The sequence below is a fragment of the Rutidosis leptorrhynchoides genome, chromosome 10, assembly GCF_046630445.1.
Source record: "Rutidosis leptorrhynchoides isolate AG116_Rl617_1_P2 chromosome 10, CSIRO_AGI_Rlap_v1, whole genome shotgun sequence".
In the NCBI taxonomy this organism is placed as follows: domain Eukaryota; kingdom Viridiplantae; phylum Streptophyta; class Magnoliopsida; order Asterales; family Asteraceae; genus Rutidosis; species Rutidosis leptorrhynchoides.
In genome coordinates, this window is record NC_092342.1 from 117,279,324 (window position 1) to 117,302,541 (window position 23,218).

The 23,218-nt window shown below is 31.6% G+C and overlaps 1 protein-coding gene across 1 annotated transcript; it reads right to left on the bottom strand.

Moving 5' to 3' along the window:
* Positions 1-11,703: 11,703 nt before the first annotated feature.
* On the bottom strand, positions 11,704-16,070 carry LOC139870569 (uncharacterized). Its single transcript, XM_071858351.1, has 2 exons — positions 15,665-16,070; positions 11,704-12,116 (listed from the first exon to the last, which is right to left on the bottom strand). The coding sequence occupies exons 1-2, from the start codon at positions 16,068-16,070 to the stop codon at positions 11,704-11,706; spliced, it is 819 nt and encodes a 272-aa protein (XP_071714452.1).
* Positions 16,071-23,218: the final 7,148 nt, after the last annotated feature.

Below are 23,218 nucleotides of genomic sequence, written 5' to 3' on the forward strand. Positions count from 1 at the left end.
ACGAACGAAGGTGATTGCTTATGCGTCTAGACAATTAAAGATTCATGAACAAAATTATATGACGCATGATTTGGAATTAGGCACGGTTGTTTTTGCATTAAAGACTTGGAGGCACTACTTATATGGAGTCAAAAGTATTATATATACCGACGACAAAAGTCTTCAACACATATTTAATCAGAAACAACTGAATATGAGGTAGCGTAGGTGGATTGAATTGTTGAATGATTACGACTTTGAGATTCGTTACCACCCGGGGAAGGCAAATGTGGTAGCCGACGCCTTGAGCAGAAAGGACAGAGAACCCATTCGAGTAAAATCTATGAATATAATGATTCACACTAACCTTACTACTCAAATAAAGGAGGCGCAACAAGGAGTTTTAAAAGAGGGAAATTTAAAGGATGAAATACCCAAAGTATCGGAGAAGCATCTTAATATTCGGGAAGACGGAACCCGGTATAGGGCTGAAAGAATTTGGGTACCAAAATTTGGAGATATGAGAGAAATGGTACTTAGAGAAGCTCATAAAACCAGATACTCAATACATCCTGGAACGGGGAAGATGTACAAGGATCTTAAGAAACATTTTTGGTGGCCAGGTATGAAAGCCGATATTGCTAAATATGTAGGAGAATGTTTGACGTGTTCTAAGGTCAAAGCTGAACATCAGAAACTATCAGGTCTACTACAACAACCTGAAATCCCGGAATGGAAATGGGAAAACATTACCATGGATTTCATCACTAAATTTCCAAGGACTGCAAGTGGTTTTGATACTATTTGGGTAATAGTTGATCGTCTCACCAAATCAGCACACTTCCTGCCAATAAGAGAAGATGACAAGATGGAGAAGTTAGCACGACTGTATTTGAAGGAAGTCGTCTCCAGACATGGAATACCAATCTCTATTATCTCTGATAGGGATGGCAGATTTATTTCAAGATTCTGGCAGACATTACAGCAAGCATTAGGAACTCGTCTAGACATGAGTACTGCCTATCATCCACAAACTGATGGGCAGAGCTAAAGGATGATACAAACGCTTGAAGACATGCTACGAGCATGTGTTATTGATTTCGGAAACAGTTGGGATCGACATCTATCGTTAGCAGAATTTTCCTACAACAACAGCTATCATTCAAGCATTGAGATGTCGCCGTTTGAAGCACTTTATGGTAGAAAGTGCAGGTCTCCGATTTGTTAGAGTGAAGTGGGGGATAGACAGATTACGAGTCCGGAGATAATACAAGAAACTACCGAGAAGATCATCCAAATTCAACAACGGTTGAAAACCTCCCAAAGTCGACAAAAGAGCTACGCCGACATTAAAAGAAAAGATATACAATTTGAAATTGGAGAGATGGTCATGCTTAAGGTTGCACCTTGGAAAGGTGTTGTTCGATTTGGTAAACGAGGGAAATTAAATCCAAGGTATATTGGACCATTCAAGATTATTGATCGCGTCGGGCCAGTAGCTTACCGACTTGAGTTACCTCAACAACTCGCGGCTGTACATAACACTTTCCACGTCTCGAATTTGAAGAAATGTTTTGCTAAAGAAGATCTCACTATTTCATTAGATGAAATCCAAATCAACGAAAAACTTCAATTCATCGAAGAACCCGTCGAAATAATGGATCGTGAGGTTAAAAGACTTAAGCAAAACAAGATACCAATTGTTAAGGTTCGATGGAATGCTCGTAGAGGACTCAAGTTCACCTGGGAACAAGAAGATCAGATGAAGTAGAAATACCCGCATTTATTTCCAGAAGATACTTTAACACCTCCAACTACTTAAAATTTCGGGACGAAATTTATTTAATGGGTAAGTACTGTAGTGACCCGAACTTTTCCATGTTTATATATATATATATTAAAAGAAATTGTTATTTCCATGATTAAGTGTTTCCAACATATTAAGTAATCAAACTTGTTAAGACTTGATTAATTGAAATAGGTTTCATATAGACAATTGACCACCCAAGTTGACCGGCGATTCACGAACGTTAAAACTTGTAAAAACTATATGATGACATATATATGGATATATATATAGTTAACATGATATTATGATAAGTAAACATATCATTAAGTATATTAGCAATGAACTACATATGTAAAAACAAGACTACTAACTTAATGATTTTGAAACGAGACATATATGTAACGATTATCGTTGTAACGACATTTAATGTATATATATCATATTAAGATATATTAATACATCATGATATCATGATAATGTAATAATTTAACATCTCATTTGATTTAATAAACAATGGGTTAACAACATTTAACAAGATCGTTAACCTAAAGGTTTCAAAACAACACTTACATGTAACGACTAACGATGACTTAACGACTCAGTTAAAATGTATATACATGTAGTGTTTTAATATGTATTCATACACTTTTGAAAGACTTCAAGAAACTAATCAAAATACTTCTACTTAACAAAAATGCTTACAATTACATCCTCGTTCAGTTTCATCAATAATTCTACTCGTATGCACCCGTATTTGTACTCGTACAATACACAGCTTTTAGATGTATGTACTATTGGTATATACACTCCAATGATCAGGTCTTAGCAGACCATGTGAGTCACCTAACACATGTGGGAACCATCATTTGGCAACTAGCATGAAATATCTCATAAAATTACAAAAATATGAGTAATCATTCATGACTTATTTACATGAAAACAAAATTACATATCCTTTATATCTAATCCATACACCAACGACCAAAAACACCTATAAACACTTTCATTCTTCAATTTTCTTCATCTAATTGATCTCTCTCAAGTTCTATCTTCAAGTTCTAAGTGTTCTTCATAAATTCTACAAGTTCTAGTTTCATAAAATCAAGAATACTTCCAAGTTTGCTAGCTTACTTCCAATCTTGTAGAGTGATCATCCAACCTCAAGAAATCTTTCTTATTTATAGTAAGATATCTTTCTAATACAAGGTAATACTCATATTCAAACTTTGATTCAATTTCTATAACTATAACAATCTTATTTCGAGTGGAAATCTTACTTGAACTTGTTTTCGTGTCATGATTCTGCTTCAAGAACTTTCAAGCCATCCAAGGATCCTTTGAAGCTAGATCCATTTTTCTCATTTCCAGTAGCTTTATCCAGAAAACTTGAGGTAGTAATGATGTTCATAACATCATTCGATTCATACATATAAAGCTATCTTATTCGAAGGTTTAAACTTGTAATCATTATAACATAGTTTAGTTAATTCTAAACTTGTTCGCAAACAAAAGTTAATCCTTCTAACTTGACTTTTAAAATCAACTAAACACATATTCTATATCTATATGATATGCTAACTTAATGATTTAAAACCTGAAAACATGAAGAACACTGTAAAACCGGACATACACCGTCGTAGTAACACCGCGGGCTGTTTTGGGTTAGTTAATTAAAAACTATGATAAACTTTGATTTAAAATTTGTTCTTCTGGGAAAATGATTTATTTATGAACATGAAACTATATCCAAAAATCATGATTAAACTCAAAGTGGAAGTATGTTTTCTAAAATGGTCATCTAAACATCGTTCTTTCGACTGAAATGACTACCTTTACAAAAACGACTTGTAACTTATATTTCCGACTATAAACCTATACTTTTTCTGTTTATATTCATAAAATAGAGTTCAATATGAAACCATAGCAATTTGATTCACTCAAAACATATTTAAAATGAAGAAGTTATGGGTAAAACATGATTGGATAATTTTTCTTGTTGTAGCAACGTGAAAATTGGTAATAAATCTATATTAATCATATCCTAGCTAACTTATATTGTATTATACATGTATTCTAATTTATTATGTAATCTTGGGATACCATAGACACGTATGCAAATGTTTTGACATATCATATCGACCCATGTGTATATATTATTTGGAACAACCATAGACACTCTATATGCAGTAATGTGGGAGTTAGCTATACAGGGTTGAGGTTGATTCCAAAAATATATATACTTTGATTTGTGATCTAGCCTGAGATGTGTATACACTGGGTCGTGGATTGATTCAAGATAATATATATCAATTTTTTCTGTACATCTAACGTTGGACAACTAGTTGTAGGTTACTAATGAGGACAACTGACTTAATAAACTTAAAACATCAAAATATATTAAAAGTGTTGTAAATATATTTTGAATATACTTTGATATATATGTACATATTTGTTATAGGTTCGTGAATCGACCAGTGGCCAAGTCTTACTTCCCGACGAAGTAAAAATCTGTGAAAGTGAGTTATAGTCCCACTTTTAAAATCTAATATTTTTGGGATGAGAATACATGCAGGTTTTATAAATGATTTACAAAATAGACATAAGTACGTGAAACTACATTCTATGGTTGAATTATCGAAATCGAATATGCCCCTTTTTATTAAGTCTGGTAATCTAAGAATTAGGGAACAGACACACTAATTGACGCGAATCCTAAAGATAGATCTATTGGGCCTAACAAACCCCATCCAAAGTACCGGATGCTTTAGTACTTCAAAATTTATATCATATCCGAAGGGTGTCCCGGAATTATGGGGATATTCTTATATATGCATCTTGTTAATGTCGGTTACCAGGTGTTCACCATATGAATGATTTTTATCTCTATGTATGGGATGTGTATTGAAATATGAAATCTTGTGGTCTATTGTTACGATTTGATATATATATAGGTTAAACCTATAACTCACCAACATTTTTGTTGACGTTTAAAGCATGTTTATTCTCAGGTGAATACTAAGAGCTTCCGCTATTGCATACTAAAATAAGGACAAGATTTGGAGTCCATGTTTGTATGATATTGTGTAAAAACTGCATTTAAGAAACATATGTTGATGTAATATATTTCTATTGTAAACCATTATGTAATGGTCGTGTGTAAACAGTATATTTTAGATTATCATTATTTGATAATCTACGTAATGCTTTTGAAACCTTTATTGATAAAATAAAGGTTATGGTTGTTTTAAAAATGAATGCAGTCTTTGAAAAATGTCTCATATAGAGGTCAAAACCTCGCAACGAAATCAATTAATATGGAACGTTTATAATCAATATGAACGGGACATTTCATCAATAGAAATGTGTTTTTAGATTATTAAACGATGATGGTAATATGGTGGAATATAAAAGGTTCTCCGGTAACAATAAAAGAGCACGCATATATATCAAAGTTATAATAAGGTTGTTTCGAACGAAAAGTTAAAGTTGATTTGCTGGAGCTATGACAAAATTGACTAATTTGGAGAGGGATTGTAAAATTATCTTCAGCAATAACAACGCCAAAGGTTCTATCACAGATACTTGTTAACGTTTACTCAGTTTTCCGAGAGTTTTTCAGGTGTATAACTATATGCATAAATCTTTCCTTCCGTAGATGAAGTGCGGTTGGTTCATCCTCTCGATTGAGGAGTTTTCAAGGATTATAAAAGTTTTTGAACGCTGATTGTAATCGTCAAGATACAAATGAGGTTTAAAATAAAATCAAGTGGCAAACTTGAAGAAATGCTTAGTTTCATATGTTATAATCAATATTTTAATTCATTTTAATTGTCCAATATTAGTAGTCCATATTTAGTAGTTCAATAATTCATATATAGTTTAATATATAATATTCAAATTAATTAATACGTGTCGTGACTCATTGTATACAAGTCTCAGACTCGATCACAACTCAAAGTATTTATATTATTTGAGAATTAACTTCAACCCTGTATAGCTAACTCGATCATTACTTCATATAGAGTGTCTATGGTTATTCCAAATAATATATATATATGCGTCGATATGATATATCAAAACATTGTATACGTGTCCCGATATTTAAAATGAGTAAGTAACAGTATTTAAATGACTATAAATAAAGTGCATAAAATAAATAACATAATTTAAATGACGATAAAATAAATTGCGAGAATTAAAATTGCGATAAATAAATTGCGATAATTAAATGTAATAAGGAATTAACAGTTAGCTAGGAACAGTTAGCTAGGATTTTGTTAGCGTGGTTTCTTAACAAAATTTCTCATAGTTAATTTGTTTGTTTCTAATAAATTTTATTTTTGTCCAATGTTTTCTTCATTATGCCACTTGTTGAATTCTGATAGGTCAAAATCTAAATATGAAATTGAATGAAAATTGTTATTCTGTGGTGAATGGATTCGTATATCTGTGGATGTAAGTAGGATAGTAAATGACTGTTGAATCAGATTCGAAGAATGTACAGTGTAACTTATTAATGTGAAATTTAAATATTTGTCGGGTATTAGCTACCCGTTAAAATATTTTCACCATTAACAATTTGTACAAAAGAATTTTTAATTACAAACTTTATGAAAACATATATACATTTATATTTTCTTCAGATGTAATCATGAATTTAATGAGTTAATATGATATTAAACTTATTTGATTTACTGTTAGAACAAGAATATATAATCTCTAAAACAATAGAGATTACATAATCGCCATGTAGAACGAAGATAGTTGATGTAGAACGATATATAGAATGAAGATAATCGATATAGAACAAGATGTAGAACGATGATTATGCTTGAGGTATAGATTGCAATGTTGAGGTGTGGGATGCGGATGTTGCTGTTGGTGGTGGTGATGGTACTGTTGATGTTGCTGATGGTGGTACTGTTTATGTTGATGGTGCTGCTGCAGGTGTTTGTAACCTTTGCACCATATTCTCCAAAGCTACTACCCGAGCGCGAAGCTCGTTGACTTCTTCTATTACACCGGGATGATTGTCGGTTCGGACAAGCGGATAGATGAAATCTAGAATTTGATGTAGTATATGATCGTGACGAGATACTCTGGAAACGAGATAGAAAATGGTGTTTTGGACAGGTTCGCCGGTAAGTGCTTCAGGTTCTTCGCCAAGAGGGCAATGTGGTGGATGGAAAGGATCACCTTCTTCTTGTCTCCAATGATTAAGGAGGCTACGAACCCATTCCCAATTCATCCAGAATAGATGATGGCTAATTGGTTGATCCATTCCAGTCACACTACTTTCGGAGCTTGAGTGGGATTCCATATCGGAATTCGAGGGACTCGAACTATTCATGAGTTCCATTTCGTATGATTAATAAAGAATTTTTCGATATGAAATGATTTCTGGCTATCGGATGGTATTCTAATTATATAGAATATCTATATATATATTGAACAAAGGATTTCTTAGATTACGGAGGAATTTACGGAATATGACAGGCAAAGTTTACAGTAACAGATACGCTAAGATGTGATTTAGCAGATACGCTACGATATGAATTTTGTTTATACACTATTCATGCAATCAATGCAGTAAGATGTGTCTAGACTAAGAATGATAAGCAAGTGATTCCCTAAGAATGATAAGCAGGTAATTTTCGACACAAAATGATAAGCAAAACTTTTGACATGCAGACACGGTCGAAGTCCAAACTCACTAATGCATCCTAACAACTATCAGTTAGACACACTAATGCAAGACCTGGTTCGCTAAGACCACCGCTCTGATACCACATGAAGAAACTCGTCCTAATCCATAAGGACGAATACAATAACATATGGTTACATTGCGAGGTATTTTACCTCTATATAATACATTTTTACAAACATTGCATTCGTTTTTTAAAAGACAAACTTTCTTTACATCGAAAGTTGACGACATGCATACCATTTCATAATATATCCAACTATAGTTGACTTAATAATAATCTTGATGAACTCAACAACTCGAATGTAACGTCTTTTGAAATATGCCATAAATGATTCCAAGTAATATCTTTAAAATGAGCAAATTCACAGCGGAAGATTTCTTTCATACCTGAGAATAAACATGCTTTAAAGTGTCAACCAAAAGGTTGGTGAGTTCATTAGTTTATCATAAATAATCATTTCCATTATTTTAATAGACCACAAGATTTCCTTTATTCAATAATCATACACTCGCAAGTGTTTAAAAATCATTCATATGGATTGAACACCTGGTAACCGACATTAACATCATGCATATAGAATATCCCCAAAACAGAAATCCATCTGTATAATATAAACTCGAAGTACTAAAGCATACCATCTTCCAGTATGGGGGGAGTTAGTGCCCGTAGATCTACCTTTAGGATTCGCGTCAATTAGGGTGTCTGTTCCCTAATTCTTAGGTTACCGGGCTAAAAGGGTGATATTCGATTCGATAATCCAACCATAGAATGTAATTTTCGAGTCCTTGTGTCTATTTCGTCAAACATTTATAAAAGCAGCGCATGTATTCTCAGTCTCAAAAATATATATTGCAAAAGCATTTAAAAAGGGAGCAAATGAAACTCACAATACTGTATTTTGCAGTAAAAATACATATGACGACATTGAACAAACGTAGGGTTGGCCTTGGATTCACGAACCTATAGCATTCGTATATATATATATATATATATATATATATATATATATATATATATATATTAAAACATATACTTGTAATCGAAAAAATGTATATATATTATTAATGATTTAATTTTTATATTATTAATTTATATATTTCATTGTTACTATATAAAAATATAACTTTTGTTATGTTATATGTATCAAATATTTTATATGTATGTATTTCATTTGTTTGTTAAAATAGTAATTATATTAATTCTTAAAATATATTAGTAGTGATTAAAATAATGATAATGATAATACTAGTGTTAATAATAATAATAATAATAATAATATTAATGATTTTATTAATAATATTATTAATGACAGTTTTAATGATAAATCTTACAATAATGATAATAACAGTAGTTCTTAATAAAATGAAAAGTTTAATAATAATGATAATGAAAATAATAATTTTGATAATAATACATAATACTTAATAATAATAATTATTATAAAAATCTTATTACTAATGATAATCTTAATAATAATACCTTTGTTAATAATAATAATAATAATAAGTCTACAACGATACTAATACTAATATTAATCATAGTAATAATAGTTTGTTTTATTTTCATAATAACCATCATAATAATAATTCTAATCATAATAATACTTATATTGATATTAATAATACTAATAATAACATTAATAATACTTTATGATGTTACTTGATAGCAAAATGATAATAATAATAATCATAATATTATTAATACCTAATAATAATAACAATTGATAATTACTACTTATATCAGTAATATTAATAACAATAATAATTATAATACTAATATTAATAACAATAACAATAATAATCATAACAATAATAATCATATTAATAATAATGATAACAATTAATACTAATAAGTAATATTAATAATAATAATAATAAGTAAATACATAAAAATTACCTCAAAAGAAAGATTTTCAAAAAAAAAAACAGACCATGCCCGGGCTCAAACCCGTGACCACTCGCTCACCCGCTAGCACCCTTAACCATCAATCCAAGTTTGTTTTTCTGATTATATACTCAACACAATTATATATAACTTGTCTGTTTTGTTTCCCCTTTCTCATTCATCTTCTTCAACAAAAAAAAACTCAACCAGAGGACCAAAATACAAACACATCCGCGACTTACCAATTGGATTAAGACTTGAAATCGAATTATAATTGGCCTGTGTTGGATTCTTTTGTTCAACAGATAATAAACAACAAACAAAAATAAAAACTTGCTGTACCGTCGCTAAGCATAAACACAACTCAAAATTTGATCCAATTATTAAGACGTTTTTAGACTAAAGTTTCTTCTTGAAATAGATGGTAAATCGATCTTAGAAACTCCTTGAATCATCAATTGATCCAAAAACATCAATATGATTACGGATTTCACGATGAACAAAACTGTTGACTTTTGTAATTTAAACTTTGACTCACGAATTCGATATTGTTTTGAAAAATTGGAAGTTGAGACTTTACAGAAAGTTCAACTAGAGTAATCCTAACACAATTGCATTATTACTTTTTGAGAATTGATTTAAATTCGAGACTTGGCTGAAGAAAAAAAATGAAGAACAGGGGATATCGTGTTTTTCTTCTTAATTTCTGTTTAAAATTCAATCATACATAGGCTGTTAAAGATACATGTAGTTGTTAAAGGATAATGTGGGTTTATTTCTATCACTTACACTGAATTACAACAATTAAATAACCTAGTTGATCGACAGCTTTTGTTTATCAAGGACAGAAATATAATAAATAAATAAAAAATGAAAGAGATGTTAAACCGATTTTGGATTCATTCATGTGATAAAGATTCTGATTTCTATGAATTACTTCAATCGGCAACAGGTAGGGAAAACGATATGCAACAGATTCTGATTTTCAGTTTTTATATGCTTTTATTTATAAACTTGATTTTAATAAAAATAATTCTATTAGAAGTTTAAAATCAACGTGTCCAAAATCAACGTGTCCAAATATTTTCGTAGAAAATGTTAGAAGTTATGAATGATCGCAAAAAAAAAATAAATAAATAAAAAAAAATAAATAATAATAATAAATAAATAAATAAATAAATAAAAAGAAAACCTCTGGCTTAACCCATCTCCGCCACGACATTGTTGATATGACAAGATTTTTTTATGGTTTGATTTAAATGATCGAAACCTTCTTGTGGAGAAAATTATAAAATACTTGTAGAATATCTTGAATTCTTTTACTTACAAACTCGTTATTATGGTGCTCTGCCAAAAGGTTATAAACTACAAAGTTAAGTCTTATGTGAAAGATGTATTGGATCTAGAATATGTTTTCTAGATTCATAAAGTTTGAGTCATATACGTAGTCCGATTTTGGCCAATTGAAACCAGTGGACAAGATCTAGACACATTTTAGAAAAAGTCACAAAATTTGTTTAAAATTAATGAATTATACTAACCAAATTAGTGTTACTAATACATTAATAATTAGTGTTTGTAATCACCTAAAAAATAAAATAATTGAAAGAAACTAATTTGTCAAAAAGATACTCCGTATATCGTTAAATAGAATAAGCCATTTATAAATTGTTATTGTTATTGTTACTTGGTGGTGTCTTGACTACCGCTTTGAGTCTAAATTGAATTTCAGACAGGATTTAAAACCCATGAAAATTTGATTCTACTATTTTAATGATGTCTCAGTTTTATTTTTTATTTTATTTATTTTTTAAAAATAATTTTCCTACTTATTGGCCAGAGGTCCACTCTGTAGAATAATAGAATAAACCCCGTAGGCATTATGTAATTGATCGATATTTATAGAGTACAAGATACATATTACAACTCTAATCACATACCTAAACCCTAGCGGACCTAGCCCATATATATAATTGGGTTAAACCTACACTAATAGTCTAATACTCCCCCGCAGTTTGAGCAGGAGGAAATTACAAACACTTAAACTGGTAATACATAATATAGACATAACCATTATGCACATTATTAATAAAACTAAAAATAACAACTAATATCTTCATTCTTGAGATTGGATAGTCTTGAGTCTTGACTTCTCGAATTCTTAGCTCCACATTTTTTTTTTTTAGAAAGGCAAACAACTTATATTAAATTAGAAAATTATACAATACAAGAAAGGCATATGAGTCAATAATGCATGTGAAAGGAATAGGAAAACAGTACTAGAAAACTATGGAGCTACAAAAGAAATCGAAAGCTAAAGAAGAAAAACATCACGATGGGTTTTTAACCATGATCGTCAAAAGACTTTGTATTGAGGAGCCACTGATTCCAATCGAGTGCGATCTTACTAGAGCGGTTTGAGATCCATTGATACGATTTTATTTGTATTTCGTTGAGGGCCATTGGGCCAAGACCTTTTTTCTTCCGAAAGATGGCATGATTTCTGTATTTCCAAATAAGGTAGATAGATGACCAAGTGATTGCTTGCCATAACAATGAAGGGCGGTCTTGTCTAGCAGGGTCCGATTTACCCTCCAATAAATCTTCTAAGCTTGGGATTGTTTGGCTACTTACGCCCCACCATTTGAGAACTCTAGTCCAAACTTCTTGTGCGAATTTGCATTGGTGTAGAGTGTGCTTAACAGTCTCGAGACCCTCATCGCATACTTGACATCTTAGTGTATCCAAGTCGATTCCTGTAGTGACCCGAACTTTTCCATGTTGATATATATATTAAATGAAATTGTTATTTACATGATTAAGTGTTTCCAACATGTTAAGCAATCAAACTTGTTAAGACTTGATTAATTGAAATAGGTTTCATATAGACAATTGACCACCCAAGTTGACCGGTGATTCACGAACGTTAAAACTTGTAAAAACTATATGATGACATATATATGGATATATATATATATATATATATATATATATATATATATATATATATATATATATATATATATATATATATATATATATATATATATATATATATATATATATATATATATATATAGTTAACATGATATTATGATAAGTAAACATATCATTAAGTATATTAACAATGAACTACATATGTAAAAACAAGACTACTAACTTAATGATTTTGAAACGAGACATATATGTAACGATTATCGTTGTAACGACATTTAATGTATATATATATATCATATTAAGAGATATTTATACATCATAATATCATGATAATATAATAATTTAAAATCTCATTTGATATTATAAACATTGGGTTAACAACACTTAACAAGATCGTTAACCTAAAGGTTTCAAAACAACACTTACATGTAACGACTAACGATGACTTAACGACTCAGTTAAAATGTATATACATGTAGTGTTTTAATATGTATTCATACACTTTTGAAAGACTTCAAGACACTTATCAAAATACTTCTACTTAACAAAAATGCTTACAATTACATCCTCGTTCAGTTTCATCAACAATTCTACTCGTATGCACCCGTATTCGTACTCGTACAATACACAGCTTTAGATGTATGTACTATTGGTATATACACTCCAATGATCAGCTCTTAGCAGCCCATGTGAGTCACCTAACACATGTGGGAACCATCATTTGGCAACTAGCATGAAATATCTCATAAAATTACAAAAATATGAGTAATCATTCATGACTTATTTACATGAAAACAAAATTACATATCCTTTATATCTAATCAATACACCAACGACCAAAAACACCTACAAACACTTTCATTCTTTAATTTTCTTCATCTAATTGATCTCTCTCAAGTTCTATCTTCAACTTCTAAGTGTTCTTCATAAATTCCAAAAGTTCTAGTTTCATAAAATCAAGAATACTTCCAAGATTGCAAGTTTACTTCCAAGTTTTCTAAATCCATTCCAAGTAATCATCCAAGATCAAGAAACCTTTGTTACTTACAGTAGGTTATCTTTCTAATACAAGGTAATAATCATATTCAAACTTTAATTCAATTTCTATAACTATAACAATCTTATTTCGAGTGGAAATCTTACTTGAAATTGTTTTCGTGTCATGATTCTGCTTCAAGAACTTTCAAGCCATCCAAGGATCCTTTGAAGCTAGATCTATTTTTTCTCATTTCCAGTAGGTTTATCCAAGGAACTTGAGGTAGTAATGATGTTCATAACATCATTCGATTCATACATATAAAGCTATCTTATTCGAAGGTTTAAACTTGTAATCACTAGAACATAGTTTAGTTAATTCTAAACTTGTTCGCAAATAAAAGTTAATCCTTCTAACTTGACTTTTAAAATCAACTAAACACATGTTCTATATCTATATGATATGCTAACTTAATGATTTAAAACCTGGAAACACGAAAAACACCGTAAAATCAGATTTACGCCGTCGTAGTAACACCGCGGGCTGTTTTGGGTTAGTTAATTAAAAACTATGATAAACTTTGATTTAAAAGTTGTTATTCTGGGAAAATGATTTTTATTATGAACATGAAAGTATATCCAAAAATTATGGTTAAACTCAAAGTGGAAGTATGTTTTCTAAAATGGTCATCTAGACGTCGTTCTTTCGACTGAAATGACTACCTTTAAAAAAATGACTTGTAACTTAGTTTTCCGACCATAAACCTATACTTTTTCTGTTTAGATTCATAAAATAGAGTTCAATATGAAACCATAGCAATTTTATTCACTCAAAACGGATTTAAAATGAAGAAGTTATGGGTAAAACAAGATTGGATAAATTTTCTCATTTTAGCTACGTGAAAATTGGTAACAAATCTATTCCAACCATAACTTAATCAACTTGTATTGTATATTATGTAATCTTGAGATACCATAGACACATATACAATGTTTCGACCTATCATGTCGACACATCTATATATATTTCGGAACAACCATAGACACTCTATATGTGAATGTTGGAGTTAGCTATACAGGGTTGAGGTTGATTCCAAAATATATATAGTTTGAGTTGTGATCAATACTGGGATACGTATACACTGGGTCGTGGATTGATTCAACATAATATTTATCGATTTATTTCAGTACATCTAACTGTGGACAACTAGTTGTAGGTTACTAACGAGGACAGCTGACTTAATAAACTTAAAACATCAAAATATATTAAAAGTGTTGTAAATATATTTTGAACATACTTTGATATATATGTATATATTGTTATAGGTTCGTGAATCAACCAGTGGCCAAGTCTTACTTCCCGACGAAGTAAAAATCTGTGAAAGTGAGTTATAGTCCCACTTTTAAAATTTAATATTTTTGGGATGAGAATACATGCAGGTTTTATAAATGATCTACAAAATAGACACAAGTACGTGAAACTACATTCTATGGTTAAATTATTGAAATCGAATATGCCCCATTTTATTAAGTCTGGTAATCTAAGAATTAGGGAACAGACACCCTAATTGACGTGAATCCTAAAGATAGATCTATTGGGCCTAACAAACCCCATCCAAAGTACCGGATGCTTTAGTACTTCGAAATTTATATCATATCCGAAGGGTGTCCCGGAATGATGGGGATATTCTTATATATGCATCTTGTTAATGTCGGTTACCAGGTGTTCACCATATGAATGATTTTTATCTCTATGTATGGGATGTGTATTGAAATATGAAATCTTGTGGTCTATTGTTACGATTTGATATATATTGGTTAAACCTATAACTCACCAACATTTTTGTTGACGTTTAAAGCATGTTTATTCTCAGGTGAATACTAAGAGCTTCCGCTGTTGCATACTAAATTAAGGACAAGATTTGGAGTCCATGTTTGTATGATATTGTGTAAAAACTGCATTCAAGAAACTGATTTCGATGTAACATATTTGTATTGTAAACCATTATGTAATGGTCGTGTGTAAACAGGATATTTTAGATTATCATTATTTGATAATCTACGTAAAGCTTTTTTAAACCTTTATTTATGAAATAAAGGTTATGGTTTGTTTTAAAAATGAATGCAGTCTTTGAAAAACATCTCATATAGAGGTCAAAACCTCGCAACGAAATCAATTAATATGGAACGTTTTTAATCAATAAGAACGGGACATTTCAATTCCTCTCTTATCTAATTCTGTTAAAACATGGAGTCGCCCCAAACGAGTACGCTAAACAAAAATTCCTATCTTCTGAGGTAACAGCGGATTAAGTAGAGTTTTGTTGTCAAGAGAAAGCAGGTAGCAGTTTGTGATTAATTATCGACGTTAACTTGGATGTGCAAAAGATACCATTGTTACTTAAATTCCACTTCCAGCTATCATTTTGATTATTTGCAAACTTGAACGCCTGCAGCTCTGAGAGTAGCGAATTTAATTCATCTAATGTGCGACCTGTTGGTGTACGATTCCAAAGCCACGAACCTGACCAATTGCATCCATCCTCTTTGATCAGCCTCTTATCAATTGTCATCTCCTTAATCGATTCGAGCCTAAACAATCTGTTGTATTTCTCACAAAAAGGCTTGTTGCTGAACCATTGATCATTCCAGAAGGCGGTGTCGTTCCCTAAACTGATTGTTTTGATAAAAGAGTTGGAGAAGGAAATGCCAAGCGCCTCAATATTTCTCCCAATATCACAAATGCCGAGCCACGTGGATGACCTGTGGCGAACATTACATAAACCATGAGCTCCCATCCCCCATCCCTCCCATAAATGCTTTTGATAATATTGAACCAAAGGGTGTTGGTTTCATTACGAAACCGCCACCACCACCTCCCAAGTAACGAAAGATTTTTTGCTTTCAACGATCCTATGTTGAGACTCCCACCCTCATAAGGTAATAAAATGTTTTCCCATTTGACCCATGAGATCTTTGTATTATCTCCTGACCCGCCTTAAAAGAAATTGCGTCTCGTACCTTCTAGCAAGTTCACAACACACGAAGGCGCACAGAATAGGGAGAAGGCATACAACGGTAAACTACTAAGTACGGACTTTAATAGGGTAAGACGACCCCCAAAAGACAACATTTTTGCCTTCTAATCCTCCAATCTCGAGTGAAACTTTTCTATAATCGATTCCCATTCACGAATATTTCTCATTTTTTGACCGATGGGGAGCCCGAGATAAGTAAAAGGAAGGAAGCCTACTTGTAACGACCTGACTTTTTCGACTTGCTTTTGTGCTTTGTGTTTTCACGAAACTGTGTATTTGTGCGTACCGAGCTATATTATACTCTGGGGACTCCCTACATGTTAATTACTTTCATTTATATGTTAAAACGTATCATTAAGTACGTAGGATACTTAACTTAACCCCCAGAAGCTTTTATGAACATTAGGTTAACAACATTTAACAAGATCGTTAACCTAAAGGTTTCAAAACAACACTTACATGTAACGACTAACGATAACTTAACGACTCTGTTAAAATGTATATACATGTAGTGTTTTAATATGTATTCATACACTTTTGAAAGACTTCAAGACACTTATCAAAATACTTCTACTTAACAAAAATGCTTACAATTACATCCTCGTTCAGTTTCATCAACAATTCTACTCGTATGCACCCGTATTCATACTCGTACAATACACAGCTTTTAGATGTATGTACTATTGGTATATACACTCCAATGATCAGCTCTTAGCAGCCCATGTGAGTCACCTAACACATGTGGGAACCATCATTTTACAACTAGCATGAAATATCTCATAAAATTACAAAAATATGAGTAATCATTCATGACTTATTTACATGAAAATAAAATTACATATCCTTTATATCCAATCCATACACCAACGACCAAAAACACCTACAAACACTTTCATTCTTCAATTTTCTTCATCTAATTGATCTCTCTCAAGTTCTATCTTTAAGTTCTAAGTGTTCTTCATAAATTCCAAAAGTTCTAGTTTCATAAAATCAAGAATACTTCCAAGATTGCAAGTTTACTTCCAAGTTTTCTAAATCCATTCCAAGTAATCATCCAAGATCAAGAAACTTTTGTTACTTACAGTAGGTTATCTTTATAATACAATGTAATAATCATATTCAAACTTTAATTCAATTTCTATAACTATAACAATCTTATTTCGAGTGGAAATCTTACTTGAAATTGTTTTCGTGTCATGATTCTGCTTCAAGAACTTTCAAACCATCCAAAGATCCTTTGAAGCTAGATCCATTTTTATCATTTCCAGTAGGTTTATCCAAGGAACTTGAGGTAGTAATGATGTTCATAACATCATTCGATTCATACATAAAAAGCTGTCTTATTCAACGTTATAAACTTGTAATCACTAGAACATAGTTTAGTTAATTCTAAACTTGTTCGCAAATAAAGTTAATCCTTCTAACTAGACTTTTAAAATCAACTAAACACATGTTCTATATCTATATGATATGCTAACTTAATGATTTAAAACCCGAAAACACGATAAACACCATAAAACTGGATATACGCCGTCGTAGTAAAACCGGGGGCTGTTTTGGTTGGGATAATTAAAAGCTAAGAAGAACTTTGATTTAAAAGCTATACTTCTGGAAAAATGATTTTTCTTATGAACATGAAACTATATCCAAAAATCATGGAAAAACTCAAAGTGAAAGTACGTTTTTCAAAATGGTCATCAAGATGTCGTTCTTTCGATGGAAATGACTACCTCTTTCAAAAACGACTTGTAACTTGTATTTCTGACTATAAACTTATACTTTTTCTATTTAGATTCATAAAGTTAAGTTCAATACAAAACCATGGCCACTGGAATCACTCAAAACGGATTAGAAACGAAGAAATGGCGAGTAAAACAAGATTGATAAAAACTACTCATTTTACCTACGTGAAAGTTAGTAATAAATCTATTCCAACCATAACCTAATCAACTTATATTGTATATTATGTAATCTTGAGATACCATAGACACATATACAATGTTTCGACCTATCATGTCGACCCATCTATATATATATAGCGGAACAACCATAGACACTCTATATGTGAATGTTGGAGTTAGCTATACAGGGTAGAGGTTGATTCCAAAATATATATATAGTTTGAGTTGTGATCAATACTGAGATACGTATACACTGGGTCGTGGATTAATTCAAGATAATATTTATCGATTTATTTCTGTACATCTAACTGTGGACAACTAGTTGTAGGTTACTAACGAGGACAACTGACTTAATAAACTTAAAACATCAAAATGTATTAAAAGTTTTGTAAATATATTTTGAACATACTTTGATATATATGTATATATTGTTATAGGTTTGTGAATTAACCAGTGGCCAAGTCTTACTTCCCGACGAAGTAAAAATCTGTGAAAGTGAGTTATAGTCCCACTTTTAAAATCTAATATTTTTGGGATGAGAATACATGCGGGTTTTATAAATGATTTACAAAATAGACACAAGTACGTGAAACTACATTCTATGGTTGAATTATCGAAATCGAATATGCCCCTTTTTATTAAGTCTGGTAATCAAAGAATTAGGGAACAGACACCCTAATTGACGCGAATCCTAAAGATAGATCTATTGGGCCTAACAAACCCCATCCAAAGTACCGGATGCTTTAGTACTTCGAAATTTATATCATATCCGAAGGGTGTCCCAGAATGATGGGGATATTCTTAAATATGCATCTTGTTAATGTCGGTTACCAGGTGTTCACCATATGAATGATTTTTATCTCTATATATGGGATGTGTATTGAAATATGAAATCTTGTGGTCTATTGTTACGATTTGATATATATAGGTTAAACCTATAACTCACCAACATTTTTGTTGACGTTTAAAGCATGTTTATTCTCAGGTGAATACTAAGAGCTTCCGCTGTTGCATACTAAAATAAGGACAAGATCTGGAGTCCATGTTTGTATGATATTGTGTAAAAACTGCATTCAAGAAACTGATTTCGATGTAACATATTTGTATTGTAAACCATTATGTAATGGTCATGTGTAAACAGGATATTTTAGATTATCATTATTTGATAATCTACGTAAAGCTTTTTAAACCTTTATTTATGAAATAAAGGTTATGGTTTGTTTTAAAAATGAATGCAGTCTTTGAAAAAACTATAGAGGTCAAAACCTCGCAACGAAATCAATTAATATGGAACGTTTTTAATCAATAAGAACGGGACATTTCACTATCAACGGAGCAATTCCATTCCAGTCGTAGTCTCAATCCCATATTCCATGAAAGTCTCCACCGTGTCTGACCCCCTCAATCTTTCTATCCGGAGTGAGTCAGGCGGCTAAGCCTTTAATCCTGATAAAAGAAATCATTTTCCCACCCTCCAAGTATCCATAAATGGAATCGGTTTGAGTGAATTACTTACCGCAGTCAAAGCCAATAGGGAAAGTCAGGTCAAGAGAGAGTCTCTTTCCGATTAGTGCATCTCACACTTCCAATTCATTCCGAGTTAGAAAAAGTCAGTTCCTTCCCTCCCTTTTACTTTTTCTAGGGTAAAGTCCTTAACAATGGATTACTAGTTCCCTCCCTTTTACTGTCGAGCTAGTTTTGACTCCTTCTAATAAGCTCTTAGGCAAGCTAAGCTCCTTAAGCATAACACTCAAGCTGGCAAACTTCAAAAGTCATCTTTGAAGGCTAGATAGCGTAGGAAGCAACTTAAATTGTGGTACCAAGGAATGAAACAACTACTTAAGCCGAAACGTGCCGTTCACTCTAGTAGCATAGACGTTAAGCCTCCTACTCCTTCCCTTAGAAAGTCAAAAGCCGGTGCTTTGGTTAACGGCTTCCGAAGTGACTAATCGTAGCCAACTTATTAAAGATCTATGCTTTCTCTTATTAGAAAGAATATGTATATGATTACGGAGATGAAAGAAGTAGACGAAAAACTAGAGATGAGATAAGCGAGCCCAGAAAGAGAAGGAGAGGAAGGAAACTACGGGCGAAGATTTGATAAACCATACTAGTAAGGCTAGAACGAGGGTCCTTTACTCAGTTATTCAGTAGCCATCGCGGGTTTCATTACTTTTATTCCATTCTGTCCTCTCATAAGAGGAAGAATTTCTTTTCTTCTTCTCTTTCTCATCATCACGAGTTCATCATCATCATTAGAAGATCAAGCTTTTTAGCTTTTGATATTAATTACATCTTGTAGATTCAAACATGGATTTGAATCCTTCAAGGACATGGAAGATTCAAGCTTTCTAGCTTTGAATCTTCACCTACTTTGTAGATCTAAATATTTTAGCTTTAATATTGTTATTTTGTTATAAAGATTCAAACTTATGTTTGTAATCTTCATGTATCTTAAAGATCCAAGCTTTATGCTTCAAGATCTTCAAGAACACTAAAGATCTAAGTTTTTTAGCTTAGGGTCTCATTATTATGTTAAAGATCTTAGCTTTTTAGCTTATGGTCTCATTACTTTCATTATTTTGTTAAAGATCTTAGCTTTATAGCTTATGGTCTCATTAATCTTGTAAAAATTCAAGCTTTCTAGCTTTGTAATCTTATAATTTGTGTGAAAAGGATCCAAGCTCTCTAGCTTAGGGTTCCATCACTTTATTTGATTTAGATTATGTTCATACTTGTTTGATTGAAGTAAAGTTTGTAGCTTTAGTTGTAAATAGAACTTGTGTAACGACCCAAACCAAACCACGAACAACCCGCGTAAAATGTGAAATAAAAAAAAATTTATGCTGATCAGTTGGTGGCGCGGGGCGCCAGGTATTCGCGCGGCGCGCAGAATCACCTGGACAGCCCGCTGTCTCCGGAAGTCAATTACACGAAAATGTTTGACCTTTTCCCGACATAATTAGACAAAACTCTTTCAACCACATAGTCATACATGTAAAACTAACACGTTCCATTAATAAAATTAGTTTTACGAAGCGGGACCCACACGACCCAAATTACAAGTTTAATACATAACGCGAGTTTCGACCACAAAACGTTTAAATGCCAAACGACACTTCGAGCGTGGTGTTTGGGGTTAAACTACCCAAGTCTCGGATAATCCCCGAGCCACTAATCCAAGCGAATACCTGATGTGTGCGAGGGGTACTAGGAAATAGTATTATTTTTACAAGGAAATACTATTAAATACGATACAATTTTACACAAGATATTTATTTATTTATAGAATGGATATACCTAAACCTTGCTACAACACTTATAGGCAGTGTACCTAATCGTACAGTAGTGTAGTTTTTAGTAAGTCCGGTTCGTCCACATGGAACTCTTAAACAAGCTTAACGCTATAATTTTAAAAACTATATTTGTAAAAATGCAAAAATATATAAATAATATTATTATTATAAAAAGGGGGTTTTTATAGTTTAATGACCGGTTTGTCGATTTTAAAACTTTAGTCGCAGTTAAAACCTAATGTAAAATACTAAAAATAAATACAACTTAATTTAAAGCGTAAAGTAAATAACGATAATGAAATTGCGATAAATAAAAATGCGATAAAATAAAATTGCGATAATTAAAGAGTACGATAAAAAGTGCAATTAAATACAATAACAATAAATAAAAGGGCGATAATTAAAAGTGCAATTAAATATGAAATAAAATAAATTATGCTTATTTAAACTTCCGTAATCATGATGTTTGACGTGTTGATTTTTAGTTTATTCCCATGGGTTAATTGTCCTTTGTCCTGGATTATTTAATATGTCTGTCTGGTTTTTGTCCATAACAGTCCATCAGTCATAAATATAAAGTGCGAGTGTCCTCGTCAAATTATCCTTATATCCGAAGTCAAATATTCCAACTAATTGGGGACTTAAACTGTAACAAGGTTTTAATACTTTGTTTAATAATTACACCAGGATATCGACTGCGTGTAACCCAAAGTTTTAATAGTTTGTTAATAATTACGCCAAGTGTCCTTGTACATAATTTCACCCCTGTTTTAATAAATCTATTAACTATTAATCCATTCCCGTGTTCGGTTAAATGAACGATTATTCGTACATATAAATATCCCGCCCATCGTGTCCGATCGAGTGTATATGGTTATTTATAGGTACGTCCAATTGTAAATCTTTATATTAAATTAACAAACTATCATTTAGTTAAACAAATATAAAGCTCATTAATAGCCCATAGTCTAATTTCCACAAATGTCGTTCCTTCGTCCAAAATCCAATTATGGTACAAAGCCCAATTACCCAATTTTAAATATTTTAGCCCAACATCATGATTACTTCGTCTTAAATAAGCATAATAATAACTTAGATACGAGACATTAATTTAAAAATAACAATAACCATAACTTACAGTGATTAAAAATAGCGTAACGTTACACGGACAGAATTTCGACTTACACCCTTACAACATTCGCTAACATACCCTTATTATTAGAAATTAAAATTAAAATTAAAATTAAAATTAAAATATATATATATATATATATATATATATATATATATATATATATATATATATATATATATATATATATATATATATATATATATATATCTTACGTATGAGAGAAAGAAGAAAAATATGTGTTTAACATCGATCAAAACCGCGAAATTTATAGGCATGTGGGCTGAAAAGGTGTGCCATGCGATCGCATGGATTTTGTGCCTCCAGGCCATGCGATCGCATGGGGGTAGGTAGCAGCTCTCATATTTTTGTTTCTTTGTATGCCGACGGTTTTTATAAATAAATATAATATATAAATAATTATAAAAATTATTTAAATATTATATTATATTTATGTGCATAGTTGACTTGTAATTTTTAGTCCGTTGCGTCGAGCATTGAGAGTTGACTTTGGTCCCGGTTTCGGATTTTCGAACGTCCTTGCGTATAATTTAATATCTTGTACTTTGCGTTTTGCAT